At 39.1% G+C, this 24,840-nt stretch overlaps 1 protein-coding gene and 1 long non-coding RNA gene across 2 annotated transcripts in view; one reads left to right on the forward strand and one right to left on the reverse strand.

Annotated features, from left to right (window-relative positions):
- Positions 1–24,840, reverse strand: part of LOC140339385 (alpha-2-macroglobulin-like) — a 48,564-nt gene that overhangs the window by 23,490 nt on the left and 234 nt on the right. The window contains exons 2-17 of the mRNA XM_072424087.1: positions 22,610–22,790; positions 21,895–22,060; positions 16,749–16,801; positions 15,946–15,966; positions 14,036–14,189; positions 11,814–11,898; positions 10,905–11,025; positions 9,477–9,591; positions 9,273–9,382; positions 7,490–7,657; positions 6,155–6,385; positions 5,281–5,347; positions 4,697–4,842; positions 4,282–4,431; positions 2,917–3,096; positions 1,254–1,350 (exon numbers count right to left, since the gene is read on the reverse strand). Of these exons, the coding sequence (XP_072280188.1) occupies positions 1,254–1,350; positions 2,917–3,096; positions 4,282–4,431; positions 4,697–4,842; positions 5,281–5,347; positions 6,155–6,385; positions 7,490–7,657; positions 9,273–9,382; positions 9,477–9,591; positions 10,905–11,025; positions 11,814–11,898; positions 14,036–14,189; positions 15,946–15,966; positions 16,749–16,801; positions 21,895–22,060; positions 22,610–22,790 (2,045 nt within the window). The remainder of the gene's footprint in view (positions 1–1,253; positions 1,351–2,916; positions 3,097–4,281; positions 4,432–4,696; positions 4,843–5,280; positions 5,348–6,154; positions 6,386–7,489; positions 7,658–9,272; positions 9,383–9,476; positions 9,592–10,904; positions 11,026–11,813; positions 11,899–14,035; positions 14,190–15,945; positions 15,967–16,748; positions 16,802–21,894; positions 22,061–22,609; positions 22,791–24,840) is intronic.
- On the forward strand, positions 4,392–6,385 carry LOC140339388 (uncharacterized). The gene is made up of 2 exons (XR_011922432.1): positions 4,392–4,524; positions 6,096–6,385. It is a non-coding gene; the product is annotated as an uncharacterized lncRNA (long non-coding RNA).

Raw genomic sequence — 24,840 nt, forward strand, 5'->3', positions numbered from 1 at the left:
AAAAGAAACAATTGCAGAGTTTCTCCCAATGTTGTTGAGTTGGCCATTAAAGACTTACAAGGTGTTACAGATATGCTCAGCTCATAAGATCATGTGAACCGCTCCCTTCCCCCATCAAGCCTCCACAAAAGTGAGCAGGGAAGCCCGTTCGTTTGTATCTAGGAGTCATCCATATGTCAGATGTCCTTAACTCTGGGACTACCTGTATAGGGCTGTGTAGAACTTAGCTATGCAGGTAACAGTTTCTGTATACGTAAGAAAATAGGCCTGCTCTCATTTTCATACAGTATTTTTTCTTTTTAAAACATTTTTAAAAATGCTTACTTCAAGCAAAAATTATTCATGTGTGTACATAAAGTGGCATGAGAAAATTATAGCAGCTGTCATCACTGTCCTTATAAAATTGATATGATCAGTAATGGCAAGCCCCACACTTTGCTGATAATATGGTCATAAAAAGGAATTTTTTAAACTAACTTTAAAAGACTGCAAGTAAAATCACAGACAGATCAAGCAGTTTACATATGTATTTGCTTTCCATAATTTTTTTTTTTACTTGCAATGTGCTATTGGACCTACTAGTAGCTTCCTCTCATATTAGACCTGATTTATTAAAGCTCTCCAAAACTGCATACACTTTCATCAGTGAACCTGGATTATCCAAAAAAAATAGCAAGGGACTCTAGGACATCCGTTCTAGTGTGGCTGGATCACCCAAGTTCACAGATGAAAGTGTTTCCTCTCCAGCCTCGGAGAGCTTTATTAAATTTGGCCCATACAGTCGATTTCTTAGCACAGCCCTTCCCTTAAATCGGGACACATCTTCCTGGATGTATAATTAGTCTTTGTGCTGACTCAGCTCCTTTGCTCCTCCCTTTTGCTATTTTAAATAATCTTTCCTGTAGCTAGAGATAGAGAAAAAGGCAGTACTATGGAGTATTTTGAGTAATAGCTTAGAGTTTGCTGGGGCCACTAACAGCACATCTAAGATGAGGACGTGTCATTGCTTTTGAAAATGTACACAAAGGAATCTTTTAAAGGTGAATGACATAGAATACATATAATTTTATAGACATATTACATACAAATACAATCTAGAAGATTTTTGTTGAAATATATGGTCTAGTGACCTACAAACTACCAGTCTTTGCTGTCTTCCAAACTATACTTTATTAAGCTGACAAAACAGAAATTATTATCAAGGAATACGTTTTCATTCTATTTAAATGAAAGATATCGCTCAGTAATCTTACCAACAACGACACGGTACATAATGTCTTCTTCAGGGACAGGCAAACATTTCACTGGCTTTTTTATCTCTGCACTTGTTAAGATTTTTAACCGCAAACCCTGTCATTAAAAAGACAATGCTCTCAGATTTTCCTCAGTGGCACAGATTTACTAAAGTAATGGAGTATGTTTACTTTGAAAGCTTAGTAAAGAATGGTGCATTCAAACATTAAAGCGGAATTAAACCTGCTATACTTTCCTGTCCCTGTTTCATAGCAGAGCACAGTCATCTTCTTCATACTTTACTTTCTAGGGGAGATCTTTGGCCATCTATTTTATTCAAGCCAGGATAATGTAACTCCCGCTTGAGAGGTTTAGGTTTAAGCTATATAAAGTTAAAGCAGAACTAAACTAAAAATAAAAAAAATCACACTTACCTATAATGTTGCAGATCCATCGATCCATCAGGAGGTTTCTTTGATCGGGTCCTGCGTCGTCCTGGTATCATCCTTCGGCCCAGCACAGAGGAAGTGCCATGCGCCGCCATCTTCTTTAGTCTTCTACTCTCTTCTTCGTACTTCACCCGATCTCTCACTGCATAGGCGCGAGACCAGTTGATGTAGATGGGGGAAAAAAAGAGTGCCGATCTCACTGCGCATGCATTTTTTGTCTCCCATCAAAGAAAAGGCTCCTTCTGCACATACCAGAGATCGGGCACATGCAAAAGTAGCAGCCAGGAGCCTCCTAGGATGTATGATGTATCCCTGGAGGTTCTGCGCACCCTTTCTGTCTTAATCGCCAAGGCAAGGGGTGCTGCACCCTTTTATGTAAAGTAAAAATGTTTAGTTTAGGTCAACTTTAACTTTCATAATGTAATAATGTAAATAAATGTCTGTTCAAATACTACATACCTGTAAATACCAAATGTATACTTACGTATAGAAAGTATTACTAAATATTATATTTTATAAAGCAACATTTAATATTGTTTGCCTAGACGATATGGATGGTATCAGAGCACATCTTGCCTTAGTATTATTGTTATTTTTCCTTCATTTTGTTCTGCAGTAAAAGTGAATGGGAAATAGCTAGCATTTTTTATACATCATATGTAAAGCCAATAGGCATCTTGGGAATGGAGGTCCTGCTGCCACTCTGCCTAACAATAAACTGTAAGAGCCTATTTACAATGCAATCAGCTGCAAAACATGCTTTTCATGCATTGAGGTCTTACTGTAGTATCCTGCATTAGGTAGCGAAAGGCTAGAATGCACAAAACAAATTATGTGGGCTGCTTTTTTGTAGCACAAGAAGCACTATGTGTTAAGCAGCTTTTGTTGGTTATGGATGTGCATATGGAAGAAATTGACAATGAATGACACTGCAGTGTAACCACACATATATTCTGGAAAAGCTGGATTTTTAAATTCCAACAAAAAACAAATGACATATGTACAGTTTAGAATTAAACTAAAGAAATACCAAACAGAAATGGATATTAAATGCATTTTATAATGAAAAGTTCTATGTTGAATTTGTAATATTGCTTAACCTACAAGAATATGACATGTAAAACACAGGGATGAATAAGGATTGGATGTTTTCTGCTCAGTTACTTCCTCTACTTTACTGAAAGCCAAAAAACATCTAGTAATATTTCCAGCCAGTTCGGCTATCCCAATGTACCTTAAATATTGTGTTCACATCCATATCTTTCTCACGGAACCAAGGGCGAATTGTTCTTCTTCTTGACCTTATTGGCATTATTGGATTTCGTGGAAAGTAATCAAATCCACAAGGATTTTCATCGTCCTGGATACGATAGTCATAATCTTCAAAATCCCGATATGGAAACAGATTATAAACCTTACAAGACAGAATAGAAAGAATGTGTTGGAAATATGAACACTAACTTATTGGCCAACTGCTATCATAATTTTAGGTTTGACCCCTTCATTTTTTTTCAACATATGCAAGTATAGGGGATGTCAAGCATACAAGACAGGGTTTCATAATATAGGATGTTGTAAACCTAGGCAGATGCTTCTTGTTAAGTGTCCCCAATGTTTTTGGGCAATTAAGGCCATCTTTTTATGTTTTTTACTTTATGTACTTGTAAGTGGCCCAATGATGTCTCATCACTCTTACCATATCTTTTTATAGTTTATAGCTATTTAGGGACCCCACAACCATTACTGAGTTCTATTTAGACTTGATTGTTTGCATGTTAGGCTATGCTAACATGACTTGTTTGGCTGTTCCCTTCAGCTGCTGCCTGTTTTTGTCCTTGTGCATTTAGATCTGTTTTCTGTATCTCTAGTTACAACTAGGCTGGATGTCCCAACGTACATTCTGAAGCAATTCTGAAGGCTGAACACCAAGAGTTCTCCCATTGCTAAACCAATTTGTATCATTGATTGTGCTGGTAAAGGCCAGCCTCAACTGGAACATAAAACATAAACATTTGTGAGATTTTCCTTACAACTGCTGGGAACACAGAGCAACACTGCTTGTCAGCACAGATCCTGGACGAGTACTATACAGCTCCATTTGATGCTTGTCCGTATAGAACCTGGACCTGAACTATAGTTCTAACTTGCCGGCACCTACACTCCAGTCCCAACTTGTCTATGCAAATCTGATTTTTACACTACTCTCTTTGGTTCTGGACCTGAAGCAATTGTCCCGACATTGCCCTGTATATCTTATATGCTCCTGCCATCATATTCATCAGCCCATAAAACACTGAATGTGGACTTCAGTAACCTGCTACCTATAGGAATCTGGACAATGAACACTAGCCTTTACAAAGATCAGTGCAGACTTTTCTGATCTGCTTCATTGATATATTTTTCTTTTCAGATTCCTTATTCCTATTTCAAATAATGTTTTGTTTTTTTAGTTTATGATGTTTTTTTTTTTTTTTTTCTGTTGATAACTATAAAGTTCATCCTGTCCTACTGCTCAACGTAGTACCAGTACAATAGTGTAAGTGAATGCTGATTTAACAGCAGTAACAGTCATTGTTCAGTATTTGAATGTATTACTCACTTTGTCAGCAGTCAACTCTTTGTCTGGTTTCATTAGCACCACACTCTGATCCACAACTCGAAGACCACACAGAGAACCAGGAGCTGCCTGAACCTGGACAGACACATCAGATCCTGGAAGGACCTCATCAGGAGAGAATCCAAGTGATACCTGATTAGGAGAAAAATGCAAAAACTACACTGAACAAATTGCTAAATTAAGTTTGTTGAATGCCAACTCCACCATACCTGGGCAGTGGGAAGGGTAGGCATTGCTTTCTTTTAAACTTATCTTTTTTTTGTTGCTTTATTAGGAAATACATTTGCGTGTACATAAACTGATACTATGTAAGTTTATAACTTAGGCAAATACTAAATATAATCTTTCTAAAATCCACTGCCATACAATATTTAATGTCAATTATCAAGCAACTTACTTTATTCTTGAAACATGTTTGAACCTTGTATTTTGCAGAGTCTGCCAAAATTTCCCCATCAGGTAATAAAATGTAGACAAGGGCACGAAGAGTGGAAGATTTTCCTGGACTTAAAGGAAGTTTTAACGTAGCCTTTCCATGTAGATCTGAGAAAGACATAGTAGGCATTTACAGGGGCAAAAATAGTATAAGAGAATCAAGGAAGCAATTAAAAAAAAATATCCAGCCATAGCCAAGGAAAAAGCCATTATATGGCTCCTAGGGCCTCTGTTAACCGGGATTTGCAATTGAAAGACGTAAAGAAGGAAAAAATTGAAGGAAGGCAAGAAGGGAAACTCCCCAAGAGCATCAAACAAATGTTTTTTAGTGATGGTAGGCTTGAATCCCTGCTAGATATTTTTTCTGTTTTGTCAGAAGGACAGGAAATAAAAGTAAATCTCTTTAATGAAGTCCCGCATAGCAGTAAAAACTTAATAGACATTCATCCCTTTCCCTCATCAAAAACTATTACCTTTTTGGCTAAACATATTGTTTAATTTGTCAGCTGCAATTGCTGTGTTGGTCATGAAAATCAAATATCTCACCTTCATTTTTGTTTTTAACATCGATTTCTAAGGAGCCAGAGTCTAGTATGGATCCCAAATAAATAACCTGTGCAACGAAAAAGTATTAATTATTGTAATTAATTAATTTATTGACAGTGTTCATTGCAGTTGTTTATGAAAACAGGTATAATAAATGCAAATGCACCTAATATAAAACAGCATTATAACAGGCATTGTAACTGGTGCCCCGTTCCCTGCAAGACAACGAGCATTACACAGTTGAGCCACATGGTACTGTGCATCACTGAACTGTCCCCATATGGAAACAGAGCTTCAATCCTGTTCTTGAGCACAGGATTGCATTCTAAGTCCACGGCTTTTTCCGCTAACAATTGAAGGGGGCGGGGAGGAATTCACTGAGGATTCTTCCCCACCCCCTTCAGCTGTCAGCGGAAAAAGCCGTGGATCATGTGTCCCATCTTTGTAATGCTTGTTGTCTTGTGGAGGATGGGGCACCAGTATTGTGGTGCTGGTGCCCTGTCCCCTGCAAGACAACAAGCAGAGATGAGTAGAGGGCTGGATTTTGCAGCTCCGTGGGCCAGATGTAGCCTGTGGGCTGTAGGTTGGGCACCCCTGGTTTAAGGGATACAGCATTTGGATCACAAAAACATCCACTAAGCATTCTAACATTTTCAAACAGAGGGTTCTGTAAAGTACTGCATGCTTTTTTTAGTAAATATTTTTTTTGATTAACTATAAAATCCCAAACCATTCAAAAAGTCATGTCTGTGAAAGTGAAGAAGACCAGCTGGTTGCAAATGGTAACAGTTTCACTTTTCTCTTTCTTTTATTAGGTATCTCCCGGCAGGTGAAACTGAATGTGTTGCCTTGTGCACAGTACATGATAACTCACCAGGTAATGGAGGTCAAGGTGTTCATATTCCTCCTTCAGCTCTTCATGTTTGATGATATATTCTACTTCCACCTTTTCCTGTCCCTCGCATGGCAGGACCTTGTCCAAGGAGTGCAGCTTCAAGAAGCTCTTGCTTTTAGAGTAGAAAGGATAAAGTGACAGGTGCAGTTGTCCGTAGTCAGGCCTAATGAAGCCAAGCACATGTTCTGGATACTTCAACAATGTTTTTGTCTGTTGAGGAAAAATATTTGTTTGTGTTATCTATATATATATATATTGTGACATGGGAAAAAGAGTCATCTTTGAGGGAAGATATATTTCTCCTCGTTTCCTCTACTATGGGAGAGATTAACCAGCAACATGTCTGCTGGGATTCCAGACCAGGGTTTGCAGGTCACTCAGAGGTGTTCTGATCCAGGCCAGAATTTGGTTTTGTCTTTTAATTACTGCACAGCTGTGAGCAGCAAGTAAAAAAGAGAAGGAGAGGAAGGAAGCTCTCTCTGACCTGGGGAACAGGGAAGCTGCCTGTGAGAGCCATTGTTGTACTACATGTGAGTAAAGGTTGCTGGAACGTTTGTGTTGAGTTGGCTGGGTTAGCGACCAACTGGCAGAGAGGAATCGGCCTGCTGTTTAGTTAGTGCCTGACTGGCTATGATTTATTTTGCTCAGTTTCAAATTTGTCCAATCTCTCCATTGTGCTTCATCCACTTCTCCTTCAGTCTGAGAGTACCTCTTACCACAGAAAAGGTGATCCCACAAGGGTTGCATATATATATATATATATATATATATATATATATATATACACATTAGAAGAGTTAGAACATGTTGCTTGGAAGCTAGCTTTATTTTCCTCTGTCTTAGAAAATAGTTAACTATTGGTCTTTGTAGAAAGGGACAAAGAAAATGTCATTATTTATACACAAATAATTCTATTTTAATTCACTACATGGAAAAAAATGATGATCATGTCATGGAAAAAAATGATGATCATGTCATGGAAAAAAATGATCAGCTTCTAACTGTGAATGGCTTCTATTGTTTGCTTTACCTGTGATTTATTGAATCTATCTCATTTTGTATATTTATATTGAATATCTGATAAGGATTGGAAAAGCCTAGGGTATTCTCATCCTATAACAGGAATGCAGGGTAAAAATCATATGACTGGTAAGCTACACAACTATATATACAAATAGAAGCCTTACATACCTTATACTAAAAATGCAGCATGCAAAATAACAAAGTATAAAAGTTGCTTCTTAAGCAAAAGAATGCTCGCTGCAAAAATTGAAAGTTTCCATACACATAGGTGTGCATATATGATTTCCATACCACAAAGTGTTTTGTGCCTGTCCAATTGCTTGTGTTCAAGATAAAAACAGCTTTGCCATTCTCATCTGTAACTAAGGTATCAATAATTGGTTCTTTTGCACCATCTCTACTTTCAAAATAAATTTTCATGTCTTGCTTAGGATTATCATTCATATCTGTCACTTTAACCTGCAATAAAAAAAGAAAAAGAAAAAAAGATGTGATGTAACACAGCAAAGAAAAGTTTAACATACAAATTATCATAATCATCATCGTTAACCCACTGCTGTCATTTCAATGTGATGCAATTCATCCAAAAGATGGCAACACGGTGGCCCAGAGGTTATCACTTTGGCCTTTGTAGCTCTAGGTCTCAGGTTGGAATCTCGACCAAGGTCATGGAGTTTGCAGGTTCTACCCGTGTTTGTGTGGATTTTCTCTGGGTACACCGGTTTCCTCCCACTTTACAAAAACATGAAGTTAGGTTAATTGGTTTCCCCCCCTAAATTAACCTTAGACTGTATTAAAGACATATGACTAAGGTAGGGACATTAGACTGTGAGCCCTTTTGGGGGACAGCTAGTGGCATGACTATGGACTTTGTACAGCAGAATATAAATACTGTATAATAATAATCATACAAAAGATGTAAAATCCCCAATACACAGCTGAAAACTATAGTCATGAAAAAATAGTTAAAGCTGAACTCTGGGAAGGTTTAAATACACCTATAAATGCTGGTAGGTACTTGTACATCATTACATTTATTTTTATAAATATAACTAAAAGAAACCTAAATGTGACTTGATATTTTGCTTTTCTCTATTTGCTATCTATTAATCACCAGGAGAGGAAGGGCAGCGCTAGGATTAGGTGGAGAGAACACCACTCTGTATTCTTTAACTGTAGGGGTTTGTTTAGACCTGGGGTAAAACACTGCAGGCATTACCACTCCTGGATGCATACCATGCACAGCTAGGCATCCAGGATCATTTTAGGACAAAGGCTGGCATTTGCAACTGCTTGTATAGACAAATAGTGGGAAAAAATACAAAAACTAAGCACTAGACAGTGAAAAAACACCAGTAAAAGCCTTTTTAGGCTTTTTTTAAACACTTCCTATTCCAGTCTATGGAGATGGCATAAGTGGTAAACCACCCCAGACACTGCATTCAGCAGCATGGAGCGTTCAAAAAACCACATGAAAATATTGCCGCCTTTTGCTGCCTGCCAAATGAAGGATAATGAACAGACGTATTCGGTGCAATGTTAAATGTTTTTTGCAAGCATTTTTGAGTGGTAAATCTCAAAAATATCAAGCCCTTAGTGGTAATATCTACTTCACTTTTGTAACCCCCTTCTCCCCTTATGTGCCTTAAGTACTTAGATGTTTTAGAAATTTCTGTTACTCTATACTTGTAAACCAAACTCAACCTGCACTAAAAGCACTATGGGGGCCACTACTGCTGACCTTTTTACTACATATCTCCATTCTTGCTCTAGAACTTTGATTTAGGGTAATGTTAGACAGCAAGTTAACCAGGCAATTACCTTTTGTAGATAAAATTGCCTTTGCAATTCCTTGCAAAGATTACGTTTGCTTTGAGATTATATTATATCCATATAAAAGAGACTTTGCTAAGTGATTTGCACTTTTATAGTGTACCGTATCCAAGTTTTGGAAATTGTAAAATGCTGTTCTTTGCCCATATACGGTATGTATTATTGGACCACATGGGTGTAAATTGAGTATTTGAGTTCAGTTCAAACATAAAATAGACTAACAGGGCACTATACAACTTACCACAACTTTTTTTGGGATCCCAGTCTTATAGTTGTAGTCAATATCTTCATAGGAAATCTTGTTGATCACATTGGATACCGTGGTTTTACCAGTTGCAGTTAATTGAATGTCTACATGATGGAAAGGAAAATTAGGCATGCATGACATTGAGCTCAAAATAATTTCTAAGATTATTGGTGTGAAGTAGGGTAGAATAAAACTTACCTGTTGCTTGTTCAGTGATAAAACCTTCTACATTCAGAGTGCTCTCCAGACCAGTTTTGTTTAATTTGTAGTTTTCCAACTTTACTTCAATAGTGTGGCATCCTGATTTATCTAGCTAGAGTTAAAAAGACAACACAGTTCAAACAATAGCTTTGTACCATTAATAAATGAGCCGAAGGAAGTTCATTCCATTTCAGTTTTACCTATTAATACTTTCTAATGTCATTCGGCTGTACTTCACTTGCCACCTCATTCATGGCAGAATTCGAGTTTCCAAAGCTATAAATACAGTTGCTAATTTAACATATACACGTATGTGAAAGATCACAGACATGAGAATAGCAAAATCGATTAAAGAATGATTATTACCGCTGCTATTTTAGGCTTGGATGTTATCTATTAAAAACTGGCTTTACCAATGTAGGAACTTAAAAATTACATATGTCCCTATTAATATTGATATGTATACATATATATGGCACCATCATAAAGATACAATACCAGTTCACACCTATAAAATAAATGGATCTGGGCCAGACGTGAAAACTAATACATAATAGCAAATGATTTTTAAGATATTATTACCAGGTTTGCTGGATCAACCAGATTTGTTTCTCCCAGTCTATAATTTCCAGCTATGGAGAGCTTTAATAAATCAGGCCTATTGTGTCACCCTGGGTTACTGAGAATGTATGTAGATCTTAGCTCACTAAGAGCATTCGAAGGATTCAGATTTCTCCAATACACAGGAGGTTTTTTACTTTGAAAAAATGTTGGTAAATTCTTGGCATATCAGCATTTTTTTTTTTTTTTTTTTTTTTTTTTTTGAGAAATGCAGTAAAGTCATTGAGGATGATGGAATTAAGATGGTTTTGTTTTTAAAAGTTTAGTGGGCTTTAAATGACTCATAAAGGTTAGGGAAATCTTTTTTTTTTTTTTTTTTTTTTTTTTTTTTGAGAAATGCAATAAAGTCATTGAGGATGATGGAATTAAGATGGTTTTGTTTTTAAAAGTTTAGTGGGCTTTAAATGACTCATAAAGGTTAGGGAAATCTTTCTCAAATTATCCTGGAAAAGCAGATATTGGGCCTGGATAAGTTTGCATTTAAATGCTGTGCTGCAGAATTGCTGTTTGTTATTTGGGATCCAGGCCGGGGTGCCTTGGACGGAATGGGTGGGCCAGGCACTCCTCATTTTTTAGGAAATAAAGAGCACTCTGGAGAACCTGGCCATGAATAAAAATTCAGCTGTCAAAAAAACCCCTGACAACTTGTGAGTACCGGGGGTTCGTCTAGCATAGCAGCTTGTGGTGGCAGGACTGTTGTTTACCAATAATTTGGAACTTATTTTGCTGAAGCGCGCTGTTTTTTTGTTATGCTGGACTAAGTAAGTAACTTCATTACAAACCTATCATTACTATTGATCTTACCTCCCCAGTAAATTTTTGACAAATATTGGGTTGCACCACTGCTCCTCTTTCAATCCGTCGGTAAAATGATCGGCATAGGTTAACTAAATATTGGCCTTGAACTGGCTTGCCATATGTATACCTGGTAAACATAGAAATATTTATTTTATTACAATGTACCAGATACATCTTAAAGTTGGACTTAAAACTCAATTTTATTACTTGATTGTGTGGAAAAATGCACTGGTTACCAACTTCTGATATCACCTACTTTTGCTGTGTGAGAGGACACCTGATACTGCTCCAGACTTTTAGCAACCTCCTACCTGCTCAAACTTTTACACCGGTTTAGTTTGTTTACCAAAAGTCACTATGTACCCTCTACTTGGGGATCATTTCAGCATCTTCCAGCAATGATGTGGCTGTGCATCTCCAGGTAAGTAAAACACCTCTCTCTGGTGGCACAGAAGACCCATTTACTTCCTGCCACAAATACACAAGGCTGCAATACCAGCACGGCCCAAAAAGGTGTATTTAATTGTAACTATGTATTGTGTAGAGGCTTCAAAGTGAGATATTATGCTGTGAGACTAACTGCCAGAGTAGTACAGTAGTATAAACAGTCTAAGAAGGTGGATCTGGTCAGTGGCCCACAGGATTACCTGGGATAGTGGCATGAAGATTGTGTCATGACAAATTTTTTTTTTTTCCAGTTTTGAGAAACATAGACAAGGTATAGAACCCCTGTCTGATTTTTACTGCTGTGTTTGGCTCCATTCCAGAGATTTATAATCATGTCCTGCTAACAGATGTTTTACAAGAGGAGTTGGACAGCAAATATGCATCAGAGACACACTGCTCCAAAAAGACGGGACAGGAGGAGAGGTTCTTTAGTCATTGAAAAGAAATGTATTTTAAAGCTAAACTCACCTGCCGCATATCTGAAAATCAAAAGTTTCGCTGTCAATCCTTACTAACTTGGGAAGCACAAGATTGACCTCAAATTTTGGAAGCACTGTAGATAGAATAGTAGAATGAATAGATGTCAGACTTGATTAGAGTATAATACCGTATAGCAAAAGTATAAAACTTTGGGCCTTTTGTATCAATGTTTTCCCAGTAAGAAAGGTATAGTGAGGGAAAGAAGTATTTGATGCCCTGCTGATTTTGTACATTTGCCCACTGACAAGGAAGTGACCAGTCTATAATTGTAATGTAGTGTAGTGTAATGTAGGTTTATTGTTTGCGTGAGAGACAGAATAACAACAAAAGAACCCTCAAAACCCCAGTGCCCAAAAGTCATAGCTTGATGTGCATTGTAATGAGTGAATGTAATGTGCATTAAGTGAAATAAGTATTTGATACCTTCGCAAAATATGACTTAGTACTTGGTGGCAAACCCCTTGTTGGCAATCAGAGGTCAGACGTTTCTTGTAGTTGGCCACCAGGTTTGCACACATCTTAGTAGGGGTTTTGTCCCACTCCTCTTTGCAGATCCTCTCCAAGTCAGTAAGGTTTCGAGGCTGATGTTTGGCAACTCAAACCTTCAGCTCCCCCCACAGATATTCTATGGGATTAAGGTCTGGAGAATGGCTAGGCCACTCCAGGACCTTCATGTGCTTCCTCTTGAGTCACCCCTTTGTTGCCTTGGCCGTGTGTTTTGGGTTATTGCCATGCTGGAATACCCATGCATGACCTATTTTCAATATCCTGGCTGAGAGAAGGAGGTGCTCACCCAAGATTTGACGGTACATGGCTCTGTCTATTGTCCCTTCAAAGCGGGGAAGGTGTCCTGTCCCCTTAGCAGAAAAACACCCCCAAAGCATAATGTGTCCACCTTCATGTTTGACGGTGGGGATGGTGTTCTTCGGGTCATAGGCAGCATTACTCCTCCTCCAAACATGGCAAGTTGAGTTGATGCCAAAGAGCTCAATTCTGGTCTCATCTGACCACAACACTTTCACCCAGTTCTTCTCTGGATCATTCAGATGTTCATTGACAAACTGCAGACGGGCCTGAACATGTGCTGTCTTGAGCATGGGGACCTTTCGGGCTCTGCAAGATTTCAGGCCTTCACAGCGCAGTGTGTTAATTAATTGCTAATTGTTTTCTTGGTGACTATGGTCCCAGCTGTTAATTTGTGTTTTTTCCATTTGCGAATTATCACGTCCCTGTTGTCACCTTCTCATCAAGCTGCTTGGCGTTAGTCTTGTAGCCCAGTCCAGCCTTGTGTAGGTCTACAATCTTGTCCTTGACATCCTTGGACAGCTCTTTGGTCTTGGCCATGGTGGCTAATTTGGAATGTGATTGATTGCTTCCGTGGACAGGTGGTGTCTTTTATACAGGTACTGTAACAAGCTTGGATTAGGTGCACTCCCTTACAGAGGGTGATGCTAATCTCAGCTCAATACCTGCATACAGTGAAGACACCTGGGAGCCTGAAATCTTGCTGCTTGATAGGGGATCAAATACTCATTTCACTTATTACAATGCACATCAAGCTCTGACTTTTGAGCACTGGGTTTTTGAGGGTTCTTTTGTTGTTGTTCTGTTTCTCACAGCTACAGTAACCTACCATTACAATTATAGACTGGTCATTTCTTTGTCAGAGGGCAAACGTAGAAAATCAGCAGGGGATCAAACACTTCTTTCCCTCACTGTATATCTAACAGTGAACCACATATCTACCACAACACAGCATATTTATAGGAACATCACATTATAGGATATCCAGTGTTATCAATAGAATTTTTTTTTTTTTTAAATGACTTTAAAGTCTATATAAAAATGTCTTGGGATTCATCTATTTGAACTGTTCAAGTTTCTTTTGCATACCAATATGAGACTGCTTTTATAGATGGTCTGTGATTGGAGGGATATTTTATATGAAACTTTTCACCATGGTTATGGTGTACATTCTAAAGTAGTAGTTACAATAGGTAATGGTGAACTAGAACTAATTAACAATATGTTCTTGTAGTCCTTAGGATGAATGGTCTATGATTTTTAATTCAAACAACAATATCTTTTGCACGGTGGATTTTAAAATCATATTTTATTTTATTTAAAATTTGTACAATACTACCTTCTACAATGCCCTTCTTTCTATCATACTTTAGAAAGCTAAAGTAGAAGATGTTAAAGCTCCTCACCATATTCCTCCACAGTAAAGGTTTGGACATTGTCCTTTACTCGGATGGTATATTCCCCCAGTGGAGGTTCCGAAGAGAGAGCAAAGGAAAACTCAGCCATTCCTTGATTGACACTCACATTCAACCACTGACCAATCCGGTTTTTTTCCGGGTCCTAAAAGGGCACAAAATGCTTTAAACCCAAGCTACTCAACTTAATTAATTTCAACCAGCCCAAATAATGTTTATATATTATATTTTTATTTTTTAAAAGCTTTTTATGAAAATAAAAAAAAAATTGAGGTTGCTTATCATGTATACACAGACTTCCTTCATTTGAACAGAATTTCCCTACCAAACATCCTATTCTAAATTAAACATTTAATCTGACCTTTGAAAAGCCAGTAGATTTGCCCTAAAAGATAACCATTTGTCTCAAATCAGAGAGTTTTGGTGCTGCTTTTTGTATAACAGAAGCATGAAAACTGACCATAGCCTCAGTTGTTACAATTTATATTTATTCTCTGAATACAACCAATGGTCCTTGTCATTTGTCATCGTCTATATAAAAGCTTCCATCAATGTGGGACTCCATGAAATCCTCATTTTTGGCTTGGACAAAAATAATTCAAATTAAAAATTTTATTTTAAATTTAGACTTGGAAAAAAAAAATATCTTTAATGCCTATCCTTTCATGAGAGTTTGACAAATTTTCAACTACCCCAAATCCTACTTAAGAGCTTAAAAGAGTGGTCCCCAACCTTTTGGAGCTCACGAACCACTAATCTGCACCACACATGTGCGAGGAACCATGTGTCACTTACATGAGGAAGAAACTTCCCCCCCAGTGTGTTGTCATGATGCTAGAACCCGCCCACTCTCCCATTGCAGGTCTGAGCCAACCTGCTGTCACGGGATAAGGGGGGAGGAGAGGAACACCAAAATGTAAACAGGAAGATAATGACAAAAAACTAGACCTCCAAGCTAGGGAGAAGGAACTGGTCACCACCTACAGAACCCTAAATCTAGCCCTGACTCCTGTCAGTATGAATAGACCCTGAAGGTGGGAGGATTCATACACCGGAACCTAGGCCCTAGGATCCCTGAAAGGCCCTACGAGTAGTGACAGGGTATGAGACTACTGGTTCCTTCCCAGATGAACGAACCAGCATCCCCCTGAGGCCTAGTAACAACGAGCAAAGGGTAACCACAAAATACAAATAGAAGTAAACTTATCTTCAATAGAAAATGGATGAGCAGGAACTCGGGAGAGGACCAAGCACCAGCTATTCCACCTCCAAGCAGAGAATATCAACCACATGACCTGAAGTGTAAGGCCAGGCTAAATAGAGGTATGGTGATTACCAACAACAACACTGACTGTCAGATAACCTCACTTGCAGCCAGTCTCTCAGTTCTTCTACCCTGCCCACTGCCCTCAGCCTGTGATGCGTATAGCAGAAGTGGTACGCGGCTCTGGCAGGTGCGCCCCCCCCCAGGCGGGGTCCTTTTCCCGACCCCATTGGGGGGTGCACCTGCCAGAGCCCCAGCTCATATGGTCGCAGCCCTGGGGGTTGGGGATCCCTGACATAAACAATTAACAGCAGCACAACTTCTGGCAAAGTACCATCCATCAAAAAAAGTTTTGATGACCAATGAATGTCATGCAGAGATGGTAGGAACTTTTCAGATGGTTGGAGCTGTGAATTCAGTTGTGAATGAAGCTTAAATATATTTGTTAAACTGTATGTTGTGCAGACAAAGTAATTTATTTCTAAATAAATATTATGTAGGATGTGATGTTGTATTAAAAGAGTAGGGACTGATAAATGATGCCACCTATCAGGTCAATGCAATTAACAACAAAAATTAATATAAAATTGGTAATTAATATTTGGTTTAATTTATTACATTTCAATAAATTTCTTACCTGTAACTCTACAACTGGAAACTAAAATAAAAAGAGAAGAGATATTTTTTAGATACAGTTAAATTCTTTAATGCTGCAATTTAGGCAGATCTGACACATTTAGCTCTGTAATCATTATTGCTCCATTAGGTATATTTATAAGAAAAAAGTACTGTAAATGCCCAAACTTTACCAAGTATTAGACATTTGCAGTTCCTGTAAAGCAGGGCGTTTATCTGTTGACAAGAAGCGTGTTAATAGGTGGTGAGAGCGGAATGAGAGATAAGCTCATCATAGTACTGATTCTCTTTCACTGTCCAATCACAGGACAACATGAGCTCAGCAGAATCTAGTTTAATGATTCTGGGCATTAGAATGAGGATATTTATTGGTAGAAAAAAGTACCGCACCAGAAGTCACTAAATTAAAACTAGACTCAAACATAACTAATGACAGGTCCGAACACAACACGTGTTTTTTATAACATTACTTTCATCCTATGCTGGTTGTGGTTAGATCTGTGGTCCTTTTTAATTCTTTGAGGAACAGAACCAAAACAAGTTTGCAATTAGAACTTTATCTTTTGTTTGACTTTATCTCACTTCTGACACCGTGTGTCTGATTTATTAAAGTTCTCCAAGGCTGGAGAGGATACACTTTCATCAGTGAAGCTTCCCCAAAAGTAATTTGCTATTGATTAAAGGGTATCTTCTCCAGCCTTGGAGAGCTTTAATAAATCAGACACACTGTGAGTTCTGGAACCTTTTTTCTTACAAATGAATGAAATTCAGTATAAGACAGATTTGCTTTATTTGAAAACGTACTGTTCTTTTTTCTGGTAGGAAATCTTCATTGATGGCCAAAATTCTAAAGTGAACTGCAAATATAAAAAAATCATTATTAGAAAAGCTAAATTTTACAAATGGGTTCCCATAATGTTTGTTTTAAAAAAATGAATGATAGATTTGTAAGTTGAAAACATGCCTTGACAACATAATAAAGTAATAGAAACACTAAGAGCCATTTAAATTCCTATGCATTGCTCAATTCAACACATATTATTATTGGAATGCAGGCTATAGCAAAGTGAATATTTACCCTGTAAGGATGTCATATACAAGTAAACATCATTATTTGTATTTGCATGTGGTTGGGTATCCTTTGCAAAGTGAATTGTCACCAGATTCGCTAAGCTAAGTGAAAATTTCCACGCAAGATAATAATTCACCTATTATTATTATTATACAGTATTTATAATGTGCCAACATATTATGCAGCGCTGTACAATAAAAAGAGTTTACAAATGAAAGACAGATACAGACAATGACACAGGAGGAGGATCGGACCCTGGCCCGAAGAGCTTACAATCTACGAGGTGGGGAAGTATCACACAATAGGAGGGAGGATATGGAATGGTGGGAAGTAGTGAGAATTTTAGAAGACAGAGGAGGACAGGTAGGGAAGTTTGAAAAGATGGGTTTTGAGTGCCCTTTTAAATGTGCAGAAAGTAGGAGCAAGCCGAATAGGATGGAGAAGACCATTCCAGAGAGTGTAATGTCTTGGAGCCGTGCGTGTGATGAGGTTATGAGTGAGGAAGTCATTAGAGGAGCAAAGAGAGCAGCTAGGGGGGTATTTTTTTACCAAGTCAGAAAGGTAAGTGGGATGAACTGTGGAGGGTTTTGAGGGCAAAGCACAGGTGCTTGAATTTGATTCTAAGGTGAAATGGAAGTCAATAAAGAGAAATACAAGGAGCAGCAGCTGAAGAGGAGTGGTGGGAAGGATGGATAAGTCTGGCTTTAGCTTTCATAATAGATTGTAGAGGAGAGAGTCGGTTTACTGGAAAACCACAGAGGAGGATGTTACAGTAGTCCAGATGAGAGATAATTAGAGCGTGTACAAGGAGTCTCTGGTGACAGGTAGGGGAAGATTTTGGAAATGTTGCACAGGTAAAGAGGGCAGAACCTGGATATGTTCTGAATATGGGAGGTAAAGGAGAGGGCAGAATAAAAGGTGATGCCAAGACAACGTTCCTGAGGGGAGGGATGAGTAGAAGTGATGTTAACAGTTAGAAATATGTTAGGGGAGATTTGGAACATGAGTGGGGAAGATGAAGTTAGGTTTTATCCAGGTTAAATTTTAGAAACTTGTCGGCTATCCATGATGAGATAGCGGACAGGAAGCAGGAAACCTTATCCAGGACTGAGGGAGACAAGTCAAGGGTGGACAGATAGATTTGTGTCATCAGAATACAGATGGTACTGTAAACCAAAGGAGGATATAGGAGTACCGAGTGAGGAAGTGTACAGAGAAAGAGGAACCAGTCAAGGGACTGACACTTGGGGAACCCCAACAGTGAGGAGAGTAGGAATTAGCATTGAAAGAAATTTGAAAGGAGCGATTAGACAGGCAGGAGGCAATTCAAAAGGGACCAGTGTCACTGATACCAATGGAGTTCAATGTGTGGATTAGAAGGGGGTGATCAACAGTGTCAAAAGCCAAGAGGAGATCTAGCAGAGGGATCTAGCAGAGAGAAGTTACCTTGAGATTTAGCTCTGAGGAGGTCATTGGCCACTTTAGTAAGGGCTGTTTGGTGGAATGGGCAGCTCGAAATCCAGACTGGAGTTGGTCAAGGAGAGAGTTGGTGCTCAGGTAATCGGTGAGTCTTTTATACACAAGGCGCTCAAAAAGTTTGAAAACATATGGGAGAAGGAAGATAGGTTGGTAGCTAGAAGCTAGGGAGAAGTCTAGTGGGGGTTTCTCCAGGACTGGGAGAATGGCATGTTTTAACCTCCTGGGCGGATCATTTCTGTCCAGATTTATATGTCTAAAACTGTGTTTTTCATGAAACACAAAATCATGTCAAAATAATAAATTAAATACATTAAAGAAAAATAAACTAAATTTTTTTTAAAAACATAAAATAAATATTATACTCATACTATTATATTACACTGTAAAATAAATTTCAATGAAAGACAATTTTCTGCTTTTAGACATATAAATCTACTGTATTACATTCAATACAGTTATTTTGTATTGAATGCAATACAAAATAATTTGAAATTCCTGCCACTCCTCCAACGCAACGGCTGCACGCACCAACGTCACCAGGAACGCCCGGGTGACTCATCAGATGCAGAGGACGTTGGCCAGAGGATGAAAGAGGACCAGGTAACCCTCTATTTATCATTGTTTTGCATTGGTTCAGCTACCCCGAGTGTGGCGGGGTTACCGCTTTCAGCATCTTTTTTTTTTTACCCAGAGCAACACTCAAGCTTACTACTGGGGAGGTTAAAACAGAGTGGTACATACAAGCAGAAAGGTGAAAGGTTGAAGAGTTTGGTCAGTGTAGGGGTCAGGATGGAGGAGTTGGCACAGAGTAGATCAGAGGGAATTGTGTCGACCAAGGCTATAAAACCTTAACACTGCACTTACTGTCGCCAAACAAAATTATTTCTCCACTGTCATATTCTCTCAAGCTTCCAACAGGTAGTAGATGGAGATGATGAAAGAAGAGAAGGGACTTCATCATGAGTAACAAGACTGGGGGAGGTTAGTGATGATTTACAGGTGGAAGGAGTGGAAATGGTTGTGTCACGATGAGCAGAGACATCATGTCCGATTTTTGACAATTGTTAGCCCTGTGGGTCGTGCCACTGCCCCTAATTGCAGGTACAGGCGCCGGGTCCTCTCTTTCAGGTAGCATAACCCCACTACCTGTGTTCCATGCCAGAGTTTCCTTCCTGCTGGAGACTTGCACTGGTGTTTGAGCTGGCGTGGGTGTGTCTCTCCATCTTTGAGGCAACACATACACGCCCTCTGTTTCTACAGCCTAAGGCTGGATTTCTGCAGGTAATTAAAGGCACTTCCTGCTACAGGAAGATGCCTGAGCAATCTCATGGTCTTAGCTTGTCTAACTCCAAGTGCAAAGGTGCTTCTTCTGTCTGCCTTGCTGTGTACCCAATCTTGTTGATCGAACCCTTGGACTTTGCCTGTTTGCCGCCTGATCCTGACCTCAGATCTTGTTCATTGACTTTGTCTGATTGCCACCTCTCCTATACCCTCTTGGCCACGCAAGCCCCCTCGGTGCTTGCATCGAGTACCCTGACCCCTCTGGTCAGCTGCCACTGACCCGGGGATTGCTCTGGAGTGGCACCTGGCAGCTACCCTGCGGCCCAAGCCTATCCTCACCATCAGAGGCTCTAGTGAAGACCAGGTAGCGGCTTAGTTACGCCCCTCCGGAGCATACCCAGTCAGTGGCACAGTGGGTCCACACCCACGTGCATTACAACAATTTTATTTCTAAACTAGGTGGCTATGTCTTGAGCAGAGAAGTTAGTTGTGAGGGGGTAGCAGGTGTGGGGTTTAGGAGGGAGTCAATTGTTGAGAAGAAGCTGCATGGGTTGGAAGCTTGATATAATAGAGAAAAAAATTTTGTTTGGCGACAGTGAGTGCACTGTTAAGGTGTTGTAGTCTGACTTTGTAGTCCATGAAGCCACGTTGAGGCCAGATTTTGCCCACCTGCGCTCAGCTGCACGAACAGTCTTTTGTAGATGTTTGGTTTGATTGTTGTGCCAGGGTCAGGGATTAGCAGGATGGGGTAGCGGAAGGTGGCGGGGGCAACTTTATCCAAAGCCAAAGAAAGAGTGTGGTTAAACTAAGTGGCAGCTTTATCATGAGATGTTTTTTTAAGGAGAGTGGGGTTTGGAGACTTAGGCAGTTAGAGAATAGGTTGTGGTCAAGGTTAAGGATTTCTCTCTGCCATTGACCAGGTCTGAGATGTGGCAAAGGGGGGTAAGAAATGGTGATCAGAAAGGGGAAATGGTGAGTTGTCAAGCAGGGTGAGGTTTCAGAGTTTGGAAAATACCAGGTCTAAAGTGTGTGGAGATTGTGGGGGCCCTTTATGTTCTGGAGAGCAGTTTGACTGAGAGAGAATGGTTGGGGTCGTCCACTGCAAAATTAAAGTCACAGAGGATGAGGGTGGGCAGGTCCTAGGTAAGAATATATGGAAAGTTGTCCAAGAATTGGGAAACTGGGCCAGGGGTCGGTAGACGACAGGAACAATGAGGCTTGTCCGGGAATGGTACAGCTGTCACATAAAAGTTTACCTTACTCTCTTTTCCTCACATAGCTATGTATGAAGTGCTCTCTGGGGGGAAAGGTCTGGCATAGTACTGGGGCGGGGGGAGGCGAACATTGTCTTGACTCTGGAGGATTAACAAGATGTGAGTTCCAAAACCGTTTTTCTTACAAAAGAGCACCGGGAAGGACTCTGTATGTACAATTAGGGGGAGAATGAGGCCCACACCACCCCCTACTCTGTTGCCAGGTCTAGGGGTATTTGTAAAGTGCAGGCCTCCATAGGAGAGTGCACCAGCAGAGTCTGAGGAGGAAAGACAAGTTTCAGTGAGAGCCAGGAAGTTCAGAGAGAGGAGAAGGCTGTGCATAGAGGTTAGTTTATTGCAGACAGATCTGGCATTCCATAGACTGCCAGAGAAAGAGGGTACAAACTTATAGGTTGGGATAATGGGAATGAGGTTAGGAGGAGGGAGTATCTTTCTGAAACAGTAAGAATGAAAGAGTCTGAGAAAACACCAGCAAGTAGCTGTAGAGGAAAAAGGTGCAGGAGTACAGACAGGGAAAGCAGGAGAGAGTTGGAGCATGTAGACAAAGGGTTAACAGACTATGGAGGAAGAGAGGGAATAGAAACAGCAGAGTGAGTACAGGATGAATGATACATAGCAACAGATGATGATAAATCACAAGAGTACATTAACCTTTCTGGCAGTATTCCCGAGTGTGGCTCAGGGTTAATTTTCAGTACCAATCACCCTAACGGTGAGCCATACTTGGGGTGGAAATGTAAAGGGCTTACCTGGTCCCCATGAGCCTGCGGTGTTCTGCAAACTGAAGTCCATATAAGCAGGCAGTATGTGGAAAAAGAATACTGGTATATGCTCTACTTTTTACCTGTTTGTCCTGGTTTGTACACCGCTTTGTCCGTCTGGATGATAAGACTAGATTTTGCCTTCTTTAAAAGGACTTTTGTAGTCTTTCTTATTGTTTGCCCTGCATTCTGAATCACAGCTACTAAGGTGCCAACCACATCTTGCTTCTCATGTTTGGAACTAGGAACCTAAAAAAATACCAGAAGTAAATGATGATTTAAATATAAATGCATCCAAGCAAAAGTGAGGAAAACATGATAGTAGTTAAATTACAAAAGGAAACGAGACCACAAATAAACCAGTGGCTGTCAATTAAAAACATTACTTGACAAAGAATATTTGAAATGCAGAACATGACAGTTTCCTGGTGTAAAAAAGAAATCCTTTCATTGAAAATATCCTTCAGTAAAGTGAAGATCCACTCTTGCACAGTTCTTCATGGTTCTTTTCTTGTACACGGAAACTGCTTATTCTAATTTTACTGCACACTGTAAGCAGAAGTGCTGTTAGTGGTGGGTGCCAGGCCAGAATAATACACAAGATTTCATTATTTCATGCCTGTGGGATGAAATTCATTCTCAAAAGCTGGGGGTATATAGTCACTTGTTTACAAAACCAAAAGAGAGCAAATGGGAAATTTTCCACTGTACCCATATGTACCTAAATTTCTGTCTGGTTGAACATCCAATAAGACATGAACATTTTGTTCCGATTTTTCTCTTCACTGGTGTATTTACCTGAAGTTGGATGCAAGTGAATGTGGAATCTTGGACTGTCCTCTCCACAAGGGTGGTGTTCTCATTCTCCAGACTAAGTGATATCTCTACTCGACTCTCTCCCTGAGCTCCCTCCAGTTGTATACATAATTTCTCAGGATGGTCAGAGCGTAACTCTGAGGGAAAGATGACCGCATAGTGCCTAAAGAGAACAATTGTAATTATATAGTAATTGAACACATTGGAATAGATTTCACTTAAAACCCAACTTAACATTATAAATTCAGTACAGCTAAAGTCATGTTAAGAAACCAGTGTTTTCAGTACAGTTTTAACTTTACCTGTAGGCAGTTTGGTCTCCTTATTACAGTTTTATTGCACAATTACACATATCCCATATCTCTACACATGCAACATGTGCAAATACAAATTATGTTCTCCTTTTTGCAGTATGTAATAAATAACCACTCCACAATATATTTAAGGTAAACTTTACTTTAAGCAACCATAAAGAACAGCAGTATGTCCAATGTTGTGTGGAAAAGGAGTTCCCTTTTATCAAGGTGCAGTGATGATATATTATTGCTCCGTGATTAGGAGGACCTTCCTGTCTATGAAATAAAAGTCTTTGTCTTATTGCTCATTCTCTTCATGTCCTAACTAAAACCTAATTTGAATATCTTTTGAAGTGCTGGCTTTTTGTTTCTTGTTGTTTGAGGTGCTACCACTTGCTGTGCATCCTATTGGCTTTGAATGATCTTGAAGCATTTGAAGCTCGTGGATCACCAAATCTACGGACTCCGGACCACCGATGCACGGGAAGTCATGTGTCGCACCAGACAAAGCCACCTACTACAGATGCTAATGAATATAAGGTATAATTTTATTTAAATAGAAATTGGCTAGTTTGTAAGGTAATCTTCTTTTTTTGGGTGGGACCTTCTGCCATCTTGATTAGCCAAACCTCGATGACGATTTCATTCCTGATAGACAGTTATGCTAGAACATTTAGGAAAAGACTGCAAACAAGCAGGTAAGTTTATTGCCTGTTCCTTCTGAAATAAAGAATATGTCTGCTCAGTTTTTATTTTGTACATTTAGGACCTGATTTATTAACGCTCTACAAGGCTGTAGAGGATACACTTTTATTAGTGAAGCCCAGTGATCCTGCAAACCTGGAACAGATCTGGTCCAGGATTGAAAACATTTGCTAACAAATAGGAAATGTTTTTTAGTAAAGTCATTCAGGTTTTACTGGATCACCCAGCTTCAAGTGTATCTGCTCCAGCCTGGGACAGCTTTAATCGGGCCCTTAGTTCCACTTTAAATTACATATTCATATAGCACAAAACTTTGTTTTGTTTGTATATAGAGTCAAAACTTGGAGGATTTATCCTAACCTTTTGTTCTGGTGACAACTCTAAAATTAAAGGTTTAGTTTTGCCTTTTTACATTTTTGTCTTAGCAACAGTGGTCAAGAAGACTAATTTCACTGCAACCAAAAGCACAAAACAGTCTAATTACAGTAACTCAATCTATGAAAAATATATAAAAAGTTTTGTCCTAATATATGAAATATGTAGTATTTCATTTTTGCTGGCTAAAAATATCTATATCCAACAATTTTACTTGTAATCTTTAGTGCTGAATCTAAACACAGACAGTAATCATGGTTTTCAAAGTATTATATACATGAAAGTTAAAACCATTTGCAGTTACTCATGTACAAATATGGCATTAGGAGTGAAAATAAGTTTGGGCTTGTCTCCATAGTATCAGTTTGAGAGGCTTCAGTTGGTCTGGAGGTACATATATTGCTAAACACTCCAAAAGACAAAACAGATCAAATGTGCCTTTTTTGTTCTGGGAGATGTGTGTACTGCAATTTCTGACCACCTAGGTTCCTGTCTGCCATATGAATTCAGTAGCTTTTGTTATTTTTAGGTTACTGCCCCAGAACATGTACCATACCACCCAATGTTTGGAAATAAACAGGAGGGACCATTTGTAGCTCTAGACAGATGACACTCCAGTACTACAGTCTCATTTTGCAGATTACAAAGTTTTTAAACTAAATGTCCAAATTCCAAGGCAGAAACTGTTAGGAGGTTTCACTAGCTACATGCTTTATCTGAAACTGCATTCTAAAAAAATCTTTTTAAGAAGGGGGTCAGCAAAAGCAGTCCTCCCATCTTTTCCAATCAGACATTATTTACCAGTGGTAGGTAATTTTATACATTTATTAGGATGTT

This window comes from Pyxicephalus adspersus, chromosome 10 (assembly GCF_032062135.1).
Source record: "Pyxicephalus adspersus chromosome 10, UCB_Pads_2.0, whole genome shotgun sequence".
NCBI lineage: Eukaryota > Metazoa > Chordata > Amphibia > Anura > Pyxicephalidae > Pyxicephalus > Pyxicephalus adspersus.